Genomic DNA, 19,821 nt, shown 5'->3' on the forward strand with positions numbered 1-19,821 from the left:
AGAGTCACTTGTTGGAACCACATGGCTCACAAACGTGTTTCTGCCGATAGTCAGAGTCTTGAACAGGTAAACACAGGGGAGAGCCCGCTGCCTACCGAGCACACCAGTAGTGGGGGTAGCTAACCTGTCATAAAGCTTCAATGTGTGTGAAGTGAAAAGAATCCCATTTAGCAAGTATAAAGGTCTTAAGGACAGGTGAAAATATGAGGCTATGAGTGTGTGGCCAGCCCTTAAGCCCTGAGGAGGCCGGCTGGAACGCTTATTCAAAATTTTGTAAAGAAATCTGTGATTGGACCATAATATTTATTTTGGCAGTGGGGGAGATTTCCCACACATGTATAAGTGGACACTTCGTCATTGGCCGTAATTCGAAATCTTTTGCAAAATGGGGAGATTTTTTGCCCTCTTTCCCACCCAAGGCAGAAATGCACTGTATTGGTTCAGATGACAAAATCTGTAAGAATAGTGAATTTTGTTAGCGTATTTGTTAAATTATCATTGGTCAGAACATGGGAGATCTGTTGCAATTTGCCTTTGATATTCCAACTTCGGCAAAAACAGCTAAGTTTTGCAAACGTGAGTTGAACTTCATAGAAGACACCTCTGTGCAGAGCTTGAGGTGGTAAGCTTGGTATTTGAGCGACAGAGTGAGATGTCTCCAACTTGGAGCAGAAGTCACACGCCAGGACTGAACTTCGAATTCTCAGCCACTTCTGCAACCGTCTTCTGCTGTCTCATCATGTTGCTAAGCATGGGCCATATTTCCATCCACCGGGAAGAGGTGACCACGAAGTCATGTAACTTGGATCAGGGTTTCATTCTGCCGATCTAGTTTTCACAACCAGCTAGCGCCACTTTCAGTGCACTTAGGCCACAGTGTAGGAGTTTCTTCATACTTTTCCGGGACCTTTTCTTAATTATTTTATTCACGATAGAGTTTTATGTTGTTCTGTCATGTGTCTACCCAAATGTGCCAAGTATCAAACACGTATTTTCAATCCCTTGTTCACTTAATAACTGACTGTAGTCTTGGTTCGTAGAATATAGCATTTTTTATGGTTCCTAGCAATAAATCAGGTTGTTATACATTACAGGCCATTAAAATTGCTACACCAAGAAGAAATGCAGATGATAAACGGGTGTTCATTGGACAAATATATTATACTACAACTGACATGTGATTACATTTTCACGCAATTTGGGTGCATAGATCCTGAGAAATCAGTACCCAGAACAACCACCTCTGGCCGTAATAACGACCTTTATACGCCTGAGCTTTGAGTCAAACAGAGCTTGGATGGCGTGTACAGGTACAGCTGCTCATGCAGCTTCACCACGATACCACACTTCATCAAGAGTAGTGACTGGCGTATTGTGACGCGCCAGCTGCTCAGTCACCATTGACCAGACGTTTTCAATTGGTGAGAGATCTGGAGAATGTGTGGGCCAGGGCAGCAGTCCAACATTTTCTGTATCCAGAAAGGCCTGTATAGGACCTGAAACATGCGGTCGTGCATTATCCTGCTGAAATGTAGGGTTTCGCTGGGATCGAATGAAGGGTAGAGCCACGGGTCGTACCACATCTGAAATGTAACGTCCACTGTTCAAAGTGGCGCCATTGCGAACAAGACGTGACCGAAACGTGTAACCAATCGCACCACATACCATCAAGCCGGGTAATATGCCAGTATGACGATGACGAATACACGCTTCCAATGTGCGTTCACCGCGATGTCGCCAAACACGGATGCGACCATCATGATGCTGTAAACAGAACCTGGATTCATCCGAAAAAATGACGTTTTACCTTTCGTCCACCCAAGTTCGTCATCGAGTACACCATTGCAGGCGCTCCTGTCTGTAATGCAGCGTCAAGGGTAACCGCAGCCATGGTCGCCGAGCTGATAGACCATGTTGCTGCAAACTTCGTAGAACTGTTCGTGGAGATGGTTGTTGTCTTGCAAACGTCCCCATCTGTTGGCTCAGGGATCTAGACGTGGCTGCACCATCCGTTACAGCCATGCGGATAAGATGCCTGTCATCTCGACTGCTAGTGATACGAGGCCGTTGAGATCCAGCACGGCGTTCCGTATTACCGTCCTGAACCAGCCGATTCCATATTCTGCTAACAGTCATTGGATCTCGATCATGGCGGGCAGCAATGTCGCGATACGATAAACCGCAATCGCGATAGGCTACAATCCGACCTTTATCAAAGTCGGAAACGTGATGGTACGCATTTCTCCTCCTTTCACGAGGCATCACAACAACATTTCACCAGGCAACGCCGGTCAACTGCTGTTTGTGTATGATAAATCGGTTGGAAACTTTGCTCATGTCAGCACGTGGCAGGTGTCGCCACCGGCTCCAACCTTGTGTGAATGCTCTGAAAAGCTAATCATTTGCCTACCACAGCATCTTCTTCCTGTCGGTTAAATTTCGCGTCTGTAGCACGTCATCTTCGTGGTGTAGCAATTTAAATGGCCAGTAGTGTAGTTACCCTAGTGTCCCATCATTGTTTGATGGATCCAGTTTTCTTACGTCCGTGTAAAGTGAGGTACTCACACTTTCATGCTTAATTGAGTTATCCTGTTAATTGCATATTAGATTGATGGTTATTCATTGTGTGACCGTTTTTCCTTATAATTCGATTGCTCTTATGGGAAGTTTCCTGTAGCTGTAGGTCACCAGGGATAGAATCCGTATCATCTCAGGTGTATGCTATTTGCTCAACCTGCACCTCAGAACATTACAGTGGCGGTATTTTTCCTCCCTTGTCGGTCGTTAGAACTGAATGCATTACGTGCCTCGTGTCTGACCTTGTGGAAGTTGTTGGCCACTGGCCGACTACTCTTGGCAACCAAGTCGATGTGAACCTCCATCCGTCGTCATGATTCACGTTGACAAGCTGTATCACGATGTACGCTGATGCAACTGGACACTGACGCATATCGTAATCACATCCTGATGAAGACAACACTGGATGAAACATTGGGCTACAAAAGAACGTGAAGACGCCGTCATGTATTTGGAACGTGTTTTGAAGCAGATCACTTACTCTTTTTCTAAACTGTTAGTAGCACATTAGTAGGTAAAATCAGAAACGGCAAGCGTTAATTGTTTTCGTGTAATTAGAAGTCCTGTTTTTAACAAACAACGTTAGTAGTAATATGAGGGCCACTCTAAAAATAAAGAATTGTTACTGCTATCTATATCTTTATTCAAGACAATGTAGTCGCCATCCAAATTTCAGTATTGGTCGTAGCACTCAACAAGCTCCGTTGAGCCCAAGTTGTAGTATCAGTCACTAACGTCTTCTCTGATTTCACTGTCATTTCTGTAGTAGATTTGGCCTAAAAACTCCTTCAGTGTAGGTAACAGAGTGTGATCTATAGGGGGGGGCCAAGTCAGGGCTGTAGCCGTCGGCGAAAAAACTACACACTTAAATTGCCGAAGCAAATTCCTTGTATCCTCTGCCGAACGCAGGCTTGCTTTATCGTGAAGAATCAATGCCTCTGACTAACAATCTAAGCCGTTTGTTTGGAACACTGCGACAGCAAGCCAGTATATTCGTAATCACTTCTCTAGCAATAAAGTCAATAAGCAGACTGTGGTATCGATCTCAAAACGCTGTTGCCAAAAAAAATTTGGTACTTCGAATTAATTTGGCTACTTTTCTCTTTTCACTAGCGCTTAGTTTCTGGAATTTACGTTAAATTTACATCTCGGTATCAGTAAAGCTTGGGTTGTCGTACCGATTGAGACGAATCAGTGTGATTCCCATTTCTTGTTTATGGGATCATTCATCACAAGTCGAGGAACCCAACTGGCGCACGTTTCTACAGCTCAAATCAGCACTAACAATTTGGTAGTGAACTGATCACGAAATTTCGGGAAATCGCAAGCTCAGTGCATCTGTGAAACGACTGTCATTTTGAATTTTTTCCTCAATACTTAATCCGTTTGTCACTTGTGAGGGCTCACATGAGTGTTCTTCATTAGGACTATTCGGTCCGCTGATTTTGTAATTAGGCTGTTTAGGTTTTTATATTGGTAACACCTCGTAGCTCTCGGTATGAAAATCACTGGCTGTGCTGTGTGCAGTCTGTGGCTGGTTTCCATTGTTGTTCTCTATTGTAGTGTTGGGCAGCTGGATGTTAACAGCGCGTAGCGTTGCGCAGTTGGAGGTGAGCCGCCAGCAGTGGTGGATGTGAGGAGAGAGATGGCGGAGTTTTGAGAGCGGATGATCTGGACACGTGTGTCCATCAGAGACAGTAAATTTGTAAGACTGGATGTCGTGAAATGATATATATATATATATATATATATATATATATATTACTCCTGGAAATTGAAATAAGAACACCGTGAATTCATTGTCCCAGGAAGGGGAAACTTTATTGACACATTCCTGGGGTCAGATACATCACATGATCACACTGACAGAACCACAGGCACATAGACACAGGCAACAGAGCATGCACAATGTCGGCACTAGTACAGTGTATATCCACCTTTCGCAGCAATGCAGGCTGCTATTCTCCCATGGAGACGATCGTAGAGATGCTGGATGTAGTCCTGTGGAACGGCTTGCCATGCCATTTCCACCTGGCGCCTCAGTTGGACCAGCGTTCGTGCTGGACGTGCAGACCGCGTGAGACGACGCTTCATCCAGTCCCAAACATGCTCAATGGGGGACAGATCCGGAGATCTTGCTGGCCAGGGTAGTTGACTTACACCTTCTAGAGCACGTTGGGTGGCACGGGATACATGCGGACGTGCATTGTCCTGTTGGAACAGCAAGTTCCCTTGCCGGTCTAGGAATGGTAGAACGATGGGTTCGATGACGGTTTGGATGTACCGTGCACTATTCAGTGTCCCCTCGACGATCACCAGTGGTGTACGGCCAGTGTAGGAGATCGCTCCCCACACCATGATGCCGGGTGTTGGCCCTGTGTGCCTCGGTCGTATGCAGTCCTGATTGTGGCGCTCACCTGCACGGCGCCAAGCACGCATACGACCATCATTGGCACCAAGGCAGAAGCGACTCTCATCGCTAAAGACGACACGTCTCCATTCGTCCCTCCATTCACGCCTGTCGCGACACCACTGGAGCGGGCTGCACGATGTTGGGGCGTGAGCGGAAGACGGCCTAACGGTGCGCGGGACCGTAGCCCAGCTTCATGGAGACGGTTGCGAATGGTCCTCGCCGATACCCCAGGAGCAACAGTGTCCCTAATTTGCTGGGAAGTGGCGGTGCGGTCCCCTACGGCACTGCGTAGGATCCTACGGTCTTGGCGTGCATCCGTGCGTCGCTACGGTCCGGTCCCAGGTCGACGGGCACGTGCACCTTCCGCCGACCACTGGCGACAACATCGATGTACTGTGGAGACCTCACGCCCCACGTGTTGAGCAATTCGGCGGTACGTCCACCCGGCCTCCCGCATGCCCACTATACGCCCAAGCTCAAAGTCCGTCAACTGCACATACGGTTCACGTCCACGCTGTGGCGGCATGCTACCAGTGTTAAAGACTGCGATGGAGCTCCGTATGCCACGGCAAACTGGCTGACACTGACGGCGGCGGTGCACAAATGCTGCGCAGCTAGCGCCATTCGACGGCCAACACCGCGGTTCCTGGTGTGTCCGCTGTGCCGTGCGTGTGATCATTGCTTGTACAGCCCTCTCGCAGTGTCCGGAGCAGGTATGGTGGGTCTGACACACCGCTGTCAATGTGTTCTTTTTTCCATTTCCAGGAGTATATATATATATATATATATATATATATATATATATATATATATATATAACTTTTGAACACTATTTAGGTAAATTCGTTGATTGTTCTCTATCAAAATCTTTCATTTGCTAACTATGCCTATCAGTAGTTAGTGCCTTCAGTAGTTAGAATCTTTTATTTAGCTGGCAGTATTGGCGCTCGCTGTATTGCAGTAGTTCGAGTAACAAAGATTTGTGTGAGGTAAGAATTCATGAAAGGTAGAGGTTATTGTTAGTCAGGACCATTCTTTTGCAGGGATTACTGAAAGGCAGATTGCGTTGCGCTAAAAATATTGTGTGCCACTTTAGTGAATGTCTGAGTACGTTCAGTTTTGCTAAGCTGTTGGAAAATCAAATAACGTAGGGGTTTATCAGCACAGTAATTCATTAGTTTTTCTAAGGGGACGTTACAATTTCTATAGGACGGATTTTTCTTGACTCAGAAGGCTTATTACACTACGAACCTCGCACTTGGCGGGATGGCTAATTTTATCACATATTTTAAAATCGCACAAATGTACAATGAACGGCTGTGGCTGCTCGATGATAATTTCATACTGGCGAAAACGATTCGAAAGTTCAGTGACATGGCAGCGGGTATAGGGGTAGAATTGCTCTGCTTGTCAGATCGAAACCTTCTTCACTTTTAGAACGATCCTCGTAATACAGATAATTTCATATTAATGTATCTCCAGCTGGCTGAACGCAGCATTGAGACTGCCGACCTTGCATATTACTTGTGTTGTGAAGTATCGAAATTTTGCCCTGTATTTTTAAGTGTCTTACCTTTGATTCTGAAACATTGTATCCATATCGAAATCAGTCACCCCTGGTGTTCTTAACTCCTCAGACAAGTTACAAATAATCCATTATACAAAATGCATCTGTCTTACAAGGTGATCGACACCTACCTATTTGCAAGACCCGGTATTTCTTTAACTTACAAGATGGCCCAGGATTAGACAGGGGTCAGATCTTACTTCCTCTGCATTTAGTGTTATAGCTAACGTTATTCATACCAGTGACATTCTTCACCGGGAATGCTCAGTTCACACTCGGTGGTTTGGGGGGGTGGGGGGGCAGATTATTACTTCTTGTAGTTCCATAGCCCTCTGCAAAAAGACACAAACTGCTTACGGTGTTCCCTACTTCATCGTTAATTGCTTATTCAACTACATACAACTTTAGTAAATTATCATCATATTGTAGTAATATAGAATGGTATGCCTGTATGTTTTTCTTCATATTCCTCTAGCATAAAAAATGCATTCAAAGCGGCTACTTATACAAAAGTATACTTGATTTATGTCACAACGAAGAACCTGACTTATAACCTACCTTCCAAGTCACTAAAGTACAACAGGAGATTTCTCGTTAATTTCTCGTAATTATCTTTGTTGACAGCCAAAGCTGAGATGGTATTATTTACCATTTGGAGACAGTGACTGTGAAAGGAAGCTGACGGTGGCCAGTACGATTCCGTAGCAGAAGGCGGTCTTAGGATTATCAGCTAGCCAATTACATTGAGATGCTTGGACAGGTTTTAAAATAACACTTCGAGGTAGCTTCTGTAGGCGTTTTCTTTAGTATATAAATCATGGAGAGCCCATCCTGCGCTATCTTCAAAAATGATTCAAATAGCTCTAAGCACTATGGGACTTAACACCTGACGTCATCAGTCCCCTAGACTTAGAACCACTTAAGCCTAACTAACCTAAGGACATCATTCACATCCATGCCCGAGGCAGGATTCGAACCTGCGACCGTAGCAGCAGCGCGGTTCCGTACTGAAGCGCCTAGATCCGCTCGGCAACAGCGGCTAGCGCGCTATGTTCAACTAATAGGATTTGATGTTTCAGAACCTTCACAAAAAAATCGAGACAGTGCGTTTCCAAGACCAAAATCGTAATGTTGTGTTGCTTGTTTACCTACAAGCTAGGTGAGCTACATGAAATTCTATGTGCTTTGTCCCTAATGACAAGACGGTAACAGTTTCTCATACTGTTTCGGGCTAACGGAAGTTCGATGTTCTACCAGCGTGTCGTAAGTAGTGGAGGCAACCAATAACTGTAATGTAAACAAACAATGGTGAAAAAATTCATGTTCGTGGTTTTGTAGCGTCACAATGACGACTTTCAGCAAACTGAAATCAGATATTAGAAATGGGGCTTAAGTACACTACTGGGCATTAAAATTGCTACACCAAGAAGAAATGCAGATGATAAACGGGTATTCATTGGACAAATATATTATACTAGATTATTTTTCGTATCCAGAATGGCCCGTACAGGACGTGCAACATGCTGCCGTGCATTATCCTGCTGAAATGTAGGATTTCTCAGGGTTCGAATGAAGGATAGAGCCACGGGTCGTAACACATCTGAAATGTAACGTCCACCGCTAAAAGTGCCGTGAATGCGAACAAGAGGTGACCGAGATGTGTAACCAATGGCAGACTATACCATCACGCTGGGTGATACGCCAGTATGGCGATGACGAATACATGCTTCCAATGTGCGTTCACCGCAATGTCGCCAAACACGGATGCGAGACTGTTGGGATCCAGCACGGCGTTCCGTATTACCCTCCTGAAGCCACCGATTCCATACTCTGCTAACAGTCATTGGATCTCGAGCAACGTGAGCAGCAGTGTCGCGTTACGATAAACCGCAATCAAGATAGGTTACAATCCGACTTTTATCAAAGTCAGAAACGTGATGGTACGCATTTCTGCTCCTTACACGAGGCATCACAACAACGTTTCACCAGGCAACGCCGTCATCTGTTGTTTGTGTATGAGAAATCGGTTGGAAACTTTCCTCATGTCAGCACGTTGTAGGTGTCACCACCGGCGCCAACCTTGTGTGAATCCTCTGAAAAGCTAATCATTTGCATATCACAGCATCTTCTTCTTATTGGTTAAATTTCGCGTCTGTAGCACGTCATCTCCACGGTGTAGCAATTTTAATGGCCAATATTGTAGGTTGCGTCGTAGGGAAGACACTGGACACATCCTCGGATGCTGAAATTCCAGTTTGTCCTACTTCACACAGATTCTCCATAGTTTCCTTCAAGCAACTGCAGAGGATGTCGGAATGATTTTTTCAACAAAGGATAAATTTCATTCTTTCTAATTTATTTAAAGTGTTTCGTGATAGCTGCGTTATGTGGCAGCATTTTCTTACAAACTGTAGGACGGAAACAATTGCTCTAGGTATTTTAGGACATACAATGAAGCTACTTTCTTCTATATGTTCTAGTACTCTGATAATTTTACTTTATCTTTTCGCAGTTGCGCCCTTAATTATTCGGTTGCAGATATCTGTACCCAAAGCCTCAGAAATCTTTCTCAGTCTTGGTGATTTCCTTTCCGCTGCTTCCTTTTAGGATAATGCAGCAGCACATTCAGTACTTACACTGTTCGCCCCCGTTTCTCCCAGGCCTTCACTAGCAGCCAGCACGAGAGGAAAATGGCCTCCTTCACGATCACTTTGGTGTTGCGGAGGACTCTTCGCCCTGAGTACTACGAATCTCTGCCCGCTCTACAAGACCAAAGCTGCAGTCTGTAGGTGGAAATCCTCTAGGCTGAAAAAACGTATGTAATTAAAAACATTAAGTCTTTAGTGGCAATATCTTTACTTTCTTACTACTGTTTGATGCCTTTCAAATCTACAGCGCAATTTAAAGGCCTGCCTAGCAATAATGAGCGTTACAACTCTTTCACTTTTTCACGTTACGTTAACAGAGCGTCAATGTTGTTATTTACACGTGAAGACTGTCTCAGACGGGATCAGTGAGAAAAATGAAGTATCCTAACACATTACGTGTGTTTGGTCCTGTAACATTCGTCTTCTGCATTGGTAAAAATGTTCCATATTTGCATTTACATTTTGACCTATTCTGCGTGTTTATGACAGTACTACATGCCTAAAAGAGGCGTATTTATTCTACGTGTATGTTACAGTGACGTAATGGGGTACTGAATTTCATATTACTTCCGCCTACGTACGTTGACGAAATAACATAAAAAGATTGCTTAGGAGTTACAGTAATTTACTTCTTTTATAGTGGACATTTAGCATTCATAATTGATTATCTCCTTAATAAAATAAAAAGGAAAGAAAATAAAAGTGAAACAAAACCCTTGTTACCAACAGACTTTAAAACTGTAAAACCTTTCAGTGTTTTATTCATTGGAAGAGCTTATTAAAAAATTGGGTATTAGCGTAAATGATATGAGATTAACGTGACCCATTACATAAAGGTCGTCCCTGCTCACAGCTGCAACGAACTTGACAAATATAGCCAACCACTTGTTCATAACATCAGTTCCAGATTTACAGATGTAGAACAGCAGATCATCTGCGATACGATGTGATCAATCATCAATAAAAATCTCACAGTTTGCCATAGACAATCCCCAGTCACAAAACTTAACATACTACAAGAACTAGAAATAAACAAGGAATACATTCCCCAACTCTCTGAGATGCTGTAAGTACACACAGAGAGCGCATACCACAAATTACTTTCTAAATTCCTTAATGACTGTCTCTTAGTACAACAGCCCCACAAGAAATTAATGAACATAGTTGTCTTATGGTTACCATAAATATAAACATACTACCTCATCTCCATCTAATTCCACATTCCACTTACACTGGTCTCTCCCTTCCTTTCTCTCAGCCCGCCACCCTCGTTCTCACCGTCACTTTGAATAGGTAGTGGAACATTTTTACCAATGCAAAAGGCGAGTGTTACGTGGCCAACCGCAGGTATTGTACACTAATGGCCATTAAATTTGCTACACCACGAAGATGACATGCTACAGACGCGAAATTTAAGGCAGAAGATGCTGTGAGGCGCACATGATTAGATTTTCAGAGCATTCACACAAGATTGGCGCCGGTGGGGACACCTACAACGTGCTGAAATGAGGAAAGTTTCCAACAGATTTCTCTTACACAAACAGCAGTTGACCGGCGTTGCCTTGTGAAATGTTGTTGTCATGCGTCGTGTAAGGAGGAGAAATGCGTACCATCACGTTTCCGACTTCAATAAAGGTCGAATTGTAACCTATCGCGATTGCGGTTTATCGTATCGCGACATTGCTGCTCGCGTTGGTCGAGATCCAATGACTGTTAGCAGGATATGGAATCGGTGGGTTCAGGAGGGTAATATGGAACGCCGTACTGGATCCCAACGGCCTCGTATAACTAGCAGTCGAGATGACTGGCATCTTATTCGCATGGCTGTAACGGATCGTGCAGCCACGTCTCGATCCCCGAGTCAACAGATGGGGGCGTTGGCAAGACGACAACGATTTGCACGAACAGTTCGACGACGTTTCCAGCAGCATGGACTATCAGCTCGGAGGCCATGGCTGCGGTTACCCTTGACGCTGCATCACAGGCAAGAGCGCCTGCGATGGTGTACTCAGCGACGTACCTGGGTGCACGAATGGCAAAACGTCTTTTTTTCGGATGAATCCAGGTTCTGTTTACAGCATCCGGATGGTTGCATCCGTGTTTGGCGACATCGCGGTGAACGCACTTTGAAAGCGTGTATTCGTCATCGCCATACTGGCGTATTACCCGGTGTGATGATATGGGGTGCGATTGGTTACACGTCTCGGTTACCCCTTGTTCGCATTGACGGCACTTTGAACAGTGGACGATACATTTCAGATGTGTTACCACCCGCTGCTCTACCCTTCATTCGATCCATGTCAAACGCTACATTTCAACAGGATAATGCACGACCGCATGTTGCAGGTCCTGTACGAGCCTTTCTGGATACAGAAAATGTTCGACTGCTGCCCTGCCAGCACATTCTCCACATCTCTCACCAATTGAAAACGTCTGGTCAACTGTGGCCGAGCAACGTACTCGTCACAATATGCCAGTCACTACTCTTGATGAACTGTGGTATCGAGTTGAAGCCGCATGTGCAGCTGTACCTGTACACGCCATCCAAGCTCTGTTTGACTCAATGCCCAGGCGTATCAAGGCTATTATTACGGCTAGAGGTGGTTGTTCAGGGTACTGATTTCTCAGGATCTATGCACCCAAATTGCGTGAAAATGTAATCACATGTCAGTTGTAGTATAATATATTTGTCCAATGAATACCCGTTTATCATCTGCATTTCTTCTTGCTGTAGCAATTTTAATGGCCAGTAGTGTATTACGATACTTTATTTCGCTCATTAACCCCGTCTGAGACAGTTTTCTTGTAAACAACTGCGTCGTCGTGTTAATTTTAGACTTAAAATTGAAGCAGATGCCCTTTATGTGTATGCAGTCCTTGGAAATCGAGTTGTAGCTGCGAAAGGCACTGGACAATAATTAGAAAATAAAAATAATGCGAGTGAAGACGAAATGTTATTAATAAAATAGATCCCTAGCACAGAACCTAGTACCACGGATATCTCACGGTCTAATGCCTGTTAATAACATAATGGAAATACTATGTTGTAAACAAATTCCTAGGACGTATAGAGGACAGCCGGGAGAACTGTAAAACAACCCATCATCAGCACAGGTTGGTGGACGTGTACGCTTCTACTACAGGAATGCAAATTCTCATGTTTGCCAGCATGGAAGGGTATCTAATGGACATTCCTGTTTTGGCTGGAAATCATTGTGAATATAACCAGCCAACTAATGATACTACATTTTACTATTAATATACAATCACCACGTGCCACCTCATTGACTGTACGTCTCTACAAGGCATACCCTATGCTACAGCAACATTTAGCATTGAGTACTGTGACAGTCAACAATCCGCGATAGTCAACATTCTTCTTAATTCATGTATTAAATCTTCATCCGCGTTGATAATACGTGGGAATAACTGCCATGATATTCGTATTTTCTCTTCAGAATTGCAAAATTTTGTATCCAGTTAGTAGCAGGCAGCACGAAATCAAAATGATACTGCAATCTGACAAATTCTATAATATATTCCTCTGGCATTAATTATATATCTATTCCCTGAATTCTAAGAAACACTGTTATATTTATCTTAACCCAGATGATTCATGAGATACGCGCACTTGAGACCCGAAATTTCTATCTTCGTCTATATATTTCAGTTGGAGTATCACCCATTCTTCATGTGGTCCGATCTTGGCCTTACAAGCGTGCATCTCCTTCACCAGCCAGCTCACCCAAATTCTCCTGTGTAGCTTCCTCTTTCCCCGTTCATGATCTACACCTCTTTTGTCTTCATCTTCTTGTAGTGAAATATGAACAGTCGACTGCGCGCCCCTACTGTTCTGCACTCGCGTACGTTAGAATCAGACGCAGCAGAAATACTTCAACGCATTTGCATGTGGTGCCTTGGAATACGCGATGATGCAAGAGGATTAGCTCGAGGTTTGAACATATTGTTGCTCAAAGTATGCTCCTATAATGTCGCGAGAATGAGCGAGTGTTCGTCAACATGTCTGCAACGTCTGAGAGGGGACAGAGGTGCTAAAAGTGTTCTTACGCGATGAAGATAATCTATCGTGTCAGTGGTGGGCTACAGTACTTCTACTGTGCAACGGCCAATGCGTACACTTCGTCCGTTCTGATGTCAGCTATCATTATCTTTGATACGTCAAGAACAGGAAGTGAAACAGAGTTTGATGTCTGGGAAGAACACAGGTATATACCTAGAGTTGTGTAATCTGCAATGCACATCCCATCAGAGGAATCTTCGAAGCCATGATGAGATAGCAGTTGAGAGCCATACCACGGTAATGTTCATGATGCTCGGAGGTGGGCTGGAGGTAAAAACCTCGAGGCGTTCCTTCTGTGAAGTCTGCCTCCGCAACTGCGTGGTCAGTGTAGGAAGCTGCAATGTAGAGGTGCAGGGTTTGAGTCTCGCTACTGCCAAAGATTTTTCCTTGGTGGAGGGATAGGTGCGGGGTGCAGTTTAGCTTGTGATGCCAACTGAGGAGCCATTTGAATGAGAAGTAGCAACTCCAAGGTCTGGAAAGTCGACAGGACAGCAGGGAGATCGGAGCGCCGACCACATGGCCTTCCATATCGCATCCACATGATGCCGCAAGTAGAAGATGACACGGCTGCCGGTCAACATCCCTTGGGTCTTCAAGGCCTGGACGAGGAGTTCGTTCCCCCTGTGAAAGCGTAAGTATGTGAGTGTTGCACTCCAGACTTAGTCGACCACGCAGTCGCAATGAAATACCATCTGTCTTCCACGGTAAGCTTGCAGTCAGCTGTAACATCGCAACGTATTATGGCCTACGACGCCACCCATACCTTGGTGAATCGAATTCAGGATGAGAGGGTTTCTGAAACAGTACAGGTTATTTTCAATAGCTTCGTAACCCTCCCAAATCATGCTTTTGAAACTCAGACACCTGAAGTAAATAAATATCAGTTCATATTTTTCCGTATCTTTTGCCAGTTATCAGATTGCTGCCATACCTAATGCCTTGTGCCGAGTCTTTTATTTCATTTGCTACAGTTTAATGTCTCTTAGGCCATATACTTTGTCCCATACAGCGTGTTCTCTGATTCGCTTCTGGCGTGATTTTTCTCAGTTGAGAACCTCTTTGGTAGTGAAGTTGCAACCACGACCGATCTGCACGAATTCTGATTTCCTTCGAGTCCGATGAGTCTCAAATTAAAGTTTAATGTATTATAGAAAATCGCATTGTTAAAATGACGCAATATTGTTCAATAATCACATATATACAGAACAGCTTGCACTCGGTGGAGTATTAAAATATTGATTAAACTCGAAAACGAAAATCATTTGTCGTTATATTATCTTTGGCATGCCCTGTGCAGGCTCTTCTGATTTTTTTGCCGTTTTACAGGGTGTTCGGCAATTCGCGTTACAAACTCTTGGGTCTTGTAGAAGGAATGAGTGCATAATATTTCGAACAGGAACACATGTCCGGAAACATTCCGTTTCCGTTCTACGAAGGTTTCAGTTGAGATGCTTAACTCATCCACTTCTGCTTGAGAAACTGAATAAAGCATGACGCAGTAGAATTTTTAAGTAACCATTTGAAAGGAAACATAGGTAAACATCCATTTATCATATAAGCACGTTTATTTGTATTAATAATAAAACATTACGTTTTGTACATAGAATATGCTGGGTTGTTTTTTGTTTTGGAAACGTAATCTCATTCAATTCCACAAGCAGAAATGGATGAGTTAAACATCTGAATCGAAACCGCAGAAATGGGTGACTTAAACATCTGAATCGAAACCGCTGTAGAACGGAAACGGTACGTTTTTAGACGTGGGATCCTGTTCAGAGTATTGTATACTCACTCCCCTGTGAAAGTCCTAGAAGTTTGTAACAGAAATTTTCGAACACCCTGTAAACGCTTTGAAGTTTTTCTGTTTGTCTATTTGCAAAATTTTTCTGTTTGTGCATTTGCATGGTTTTATACATATTAGTGATACTCAAAATTTATTATTTCATATGTTAGCAGCTGTTTCTTTCTCTATAAACATCTCTAACCTTCTGCAATACTTGTTACAACATCTGTTCTCCACTTTCTTTTATATCTACTGAGATAGCGAAAGTCTTTTCATTAAGAGGCTCCTAACGTCAAAGAATGACCCTATTGGGTCATTAAATATATGAACTGAAGACTGAAATGTGTTCTTGTCACGTGGCATGCTGTTTTCACAAACTCAGTCTGTGTAACTTGTTTAGGAAATCATACGCGAAGTTTCACCGATGTGGCCCGCCTGCAGTATTTTCACTTTGTAAGTCTACAGGCTTCGATGATTCTTATAACCGCCATTACCGGTCTAAAAAAAGTAGATCATGGGTTTACCAGTTTGGCAGCAAATGCTGCTATGCGATCTCGACGATGTATCTCCCGATTTCTAACGATGATATAAGAAAATGAGGCTTTCTCCACACTACTTGCGCTATATCTTACATTCACTATCGTAGATTAACCAGCAACGTCCAATGACAACAAGACACCTCTGGAGCATTTTACGATGCCACTATGGCTGCAGTACATTGGGACATGTTTTTATAAAACAGATCTGAAGATAGTCATTATAGACCGAAACCGGTAGTCTGGTGACGTAATAATTTGTGATCAGAGACAAGAATTGAAGGAAATTTAAACCTCTGAGGTATGTGTTTCCATATTCGTACACTGCTGACTATTAAAATTACAACTCTAATTGACGGTGTACTGAGCAACATTACATCATTATATGCTATTGTGCGTAGCAAGAACGAGCAATTAATGCTTACTGTCCCCTGTGGAACAGGTCAGATGCTGAAGCGTTGATGCGTGGACGTTGAATGGAAAGTCTATACTGCCAGGTATTGTTCACTTCACGGTCCAGGTATGGTCACGCAGGACACATCAGGTCGTAAAGTTTTTGATGTGCTTGCGGGGAGACTTTTCATCTAGAGAAGAAACAATCAACACACTGGTGTGCATACATATTAAGGCAACACATATAAAAATATTTACACTTATAGCTGTCACATTCTGTATATAGTCATACAGTAGGAAAAACACATGACTGAATTTGTAGCTGTCACATTCTGTATATAGTCATACAGTAGGAAAAACACATGACTGAATTTGTAGATAGTTTTGGGATATACACGGTATGAAATTTAGTAACAGAACTACCTTCTCTGGCAGAGATGTCGGCTCTAGGTCGGCTGACCATTTAGTCGAAATGAACCAGAATGACTACTTTGGATACGTCAGTCATTCCGTGATGCTTCTGCTCTATAACAGATCCCATTATTCATAGTAGCTGGTAAGTGGTGGCATGCCAGTCTCTCTGCAACCCATGACCAGAGGTGAGTCGGAATGAACAGGTAACCAACCGTTATGAAAGGTAAGCCTTACAGAGGCCTCGACAATAGGCCACAGCCAATGATGAGAAATGTAACAGACGCGAAGAAGCGATGATCATGTTGTGCCCTCAAAGGCACCTCGAAACCTGCACTCCAGAGGCTGGAACCAATTGAGATTTACGAGTGTATCCTCTTGGAGCCAACTGCCTTGCCGCACTGGTGACACCGGTTCCCGCCAGATCAGTGAAGTTAAGCGTGTCGGACTTGGCTAGCACTTGGATTGGTCATCGTCTAGGTCTGCCAAGAGCTGTTGGCAAGCAGGGTGCACTCAGCCCTTGTGAGGCCAGTAGAGGAGCTACTTGATTGAGGAACTACCGGTCATGAAGACTGACAACGGCCGGGAGAGCAGTATGCTGACCACATTCCCGTCCCTATCCACATCCGGTGACCAAGGGCTGAGTGTAGTGTTGGCAGAAGAGCTAACACTGTTTTTCTAGAGGAGGCCGAAATGCACGCGTTTAATTACACGCTGACTGGCGTGAGGTCTGGAACAGGACAATATCTTGAGAATTGCTAAGAAAGTACGTAGTTGATATAATACTTAACTTTAATCCACAAGTGTAGAACATCTCTCGTTACGGTACATGCTTCATAATATTAATTATCAATTGAATACGGCGCCTTGCTAGGTCGTAGCAAATGTAGCCGAAGGCTATGCTAACTATCGTCTCGGCAAATGAGAGCGTATCGGTCATTGTAGCTTCGCTAGCAAAGTCGGCTGTACAACTGGAGCGAGTGCCAGTACGTCTCTCTAGACCTGCCGTGTGGTGGCGCTCGATCTGCTATCACTGACAGGGGCGACACGCGGGTCCGGCATATACTAATGGACCGCGGCCGATTTAAAGGCTACCACCTAGCAAGTGTGGTGTCTGGCGGTGACACCACACTGAGGATGACACGACGGCCGTTCGGTACCGTTGGGCCGTCAAGGCTGTTTGTTTGCTTGAGTGCATCCTCCTCATGGCCTCCATATTTGGATACGTGCGTCGTGATGTTGTATGCAGAGTTGGAAATCGTCTTAAAAAAACGACTTCTTGCCATTTCTGTGTCTATTGTTGTCGTTTCGGCGCCCCTTTGTCTGACCCCGCTCTCTGTTGCCGCATCAAGCGAAGCCGCAATGATGGCCCTGTAATTGCTATGCTCTATGCGTTATCACACTGTCCTGTGTCCAGAATCCACTTGGTATATACAAGTCTATTTCCTTAATTTATGGTACTTAATCTAACTATACGATCCTGCACCTCCTTGCGAACAACACATCTGTACAGCTGCGTGGGACAGCTGGCAGCCTGCATGCCATTAGTATGACCCGCCTCAACATACCGATGTCATATTCAGAAGACATTCGTGGGATTTCGATCGACAGGAACAGAAATATCGCACAACGATAAACCACACTTGCTCCTAGACGTTTCTCCTCCTTACACGAGATCTACGACGGTCTTCTCACAAGCAAACGACACTGAAATGCGAATTATGAATAAGATACCTGGTGTGTAAGTTTTCCTTACACACAGAATGTAAAAGGGCGTTACATGTTACATTATTTTTCCCGTTAAACTGGGATGCTGATCAGTCGTATATGATTCCGATTTGTTGACTGCCGCATTCACAGTGTTGCAGTTTTAATGGACAGGTGATTTTTCTTTCATTCTGTGATGAAATTTGTTTGTAGGTTTCTTGCGTGCACAAAAGGACGTTTATAATGGAGTGACCAGAATTTGCCTTTGGTCTGACAACAGTGGCCAACACGTATCATATGTTTTATGTGCAGGCGGATCGTCCACACCGGGCTGCAAGCTGCTCCTCTGCTGGACGATCTCCAGACGTCCGACATCATGCACATGGTGTGAGTACACGTCTGCGACACGCAACAGCAGCTAACTGCGAGCTTATGGCGCCAATGCAGATTTTAGCCTACGCAGATATAATTGCGGTAATAATGTTTTGTTCTTACATCCAGCCTTGTCCATACTTCTATCAAAAAGACACTGACGTAACGAGAAGTTTAAAAATAGAGAATTTTATACGTTTACACAAAGCACAATGAGGAGCAACGATACGATTATGCCGTTAGTTTTAGTGAAGTGACCAGCGAGCTTCGTATACAGCTAAATGAGGCTTTAGAAATCTCATCACCATCCTCATAATCGGCTACACTTACAGTAACAGCTTCGTAAACCAGATAAATATTTAATGAGATGCCACAATCATATGTATATTATCAGGGATTCTATATATGAGAGCAAAAATACTGATAAGTGCGTCTAATTCTGTGCTCAAAATTCGTCATCAAAAATAGAATATGTAATTTAATTTGTTTTGAGTCATAAGTTTTCTGAAGGGTATGATGTGGCCAGCCAATATTTCCTGTCCTGTAACAAACTCTTCATCTCCTCATTTTTTTATCAGTACACTTAATCTTCAACTAATATTCTCTTCGTCTACAGTTCCCCACAAGCCACGGTTCATTTTCATACATTGCGCTGCTCCATGTGTACGTTATCAGTACGCTTAATTCCCTTCTACGTGTTTGTCACATTCGCAGAGGATAGCAACATCATCAGCGCATCTTTCAGTCTCTTGAGGCTGAATGCTAATCCCAATTCCTAACCTTTCTTTTATTTCCTTCATTAATTCTTACATATATACACTAAACAGCAGTGATAAATACTGCATCCCTGATTCATGCCTTACGTCTTTTCTGATGAGGACTTCTCTATTTGCCATTCATACTTACTGTTCTTTCATAGTTCTTGACCGTACAGATCACGAGATTGTTTAGAGGATTTCAAACATCTTGCTCAACATCACTTATCGTACTGATATATTTTTTTCGCGTGGCAAATCCTCTAAAGATGACTCGATTTTTCTCAAATCTTGCTTGTATCATCTTCCTCCACTTTCTATCCTGTAACTCTTCCTTGTACTCAATACCCTACCATCAAGCGTGAAGGTGCAAAGGTTAAGACACTTCATACACTTTACAAGGGCGGCGACCTAAACCCCCATGTGACCATCGAGATTTCAATTTCAGTCGTTACATTAAGTCTATGGATTTGAAAACCATAATGACTCCCTTTAATAGATGTTTCCCTTCCCGTTAGTACCGAGTCCCATTCTGTGCTCTATAACTAATTGCCTTGTCATATTTGGGACGTAAAACT

At 43.7% G+C, this 19,821-nt stretch overlaps 1 protein-coding gene across 1 annotated transcript in view; it reads left to right on the forward strand.

Moving 5' to 3' along the window:
* Nucleotides 1-19,821, forward strand: part of LOC124796047 (lutropin-choriogonadotropic hormone receptor-like) — a 503,184-nt gene that overhangs the window by 316,599 nt on the left and 166,764 nt on the right. Inside the window, exon 5 of the mRNA XM_047260133.1 lies at nucleotides 18,429-18,503. Coding sequence (XP_047116089.1) covers nucleotides 18,429-18,503 — 75 coding nt within the window. The remainder of the gene's footprint in view (nucleotides 1-18,428; nucleotides 18,504-19,821) is intronic.

Source organism: Schistocerca piceifrons, chromosome 4, assembly GCF_021461385.2.
Source record: "Schistocerca piceifrons isolate TAMUIC-IGC-003096 chromosome 4, iqSchPice1.1, whole genome shotgun sequence".
Classification (NCBI taxonomy): domain Eukaryota; kingdom Metazoa; phylum Arthropoda; class Insecta; order Orthoptera; family Acrididae; genus Schistocerca; species Schistocerca piceifrons.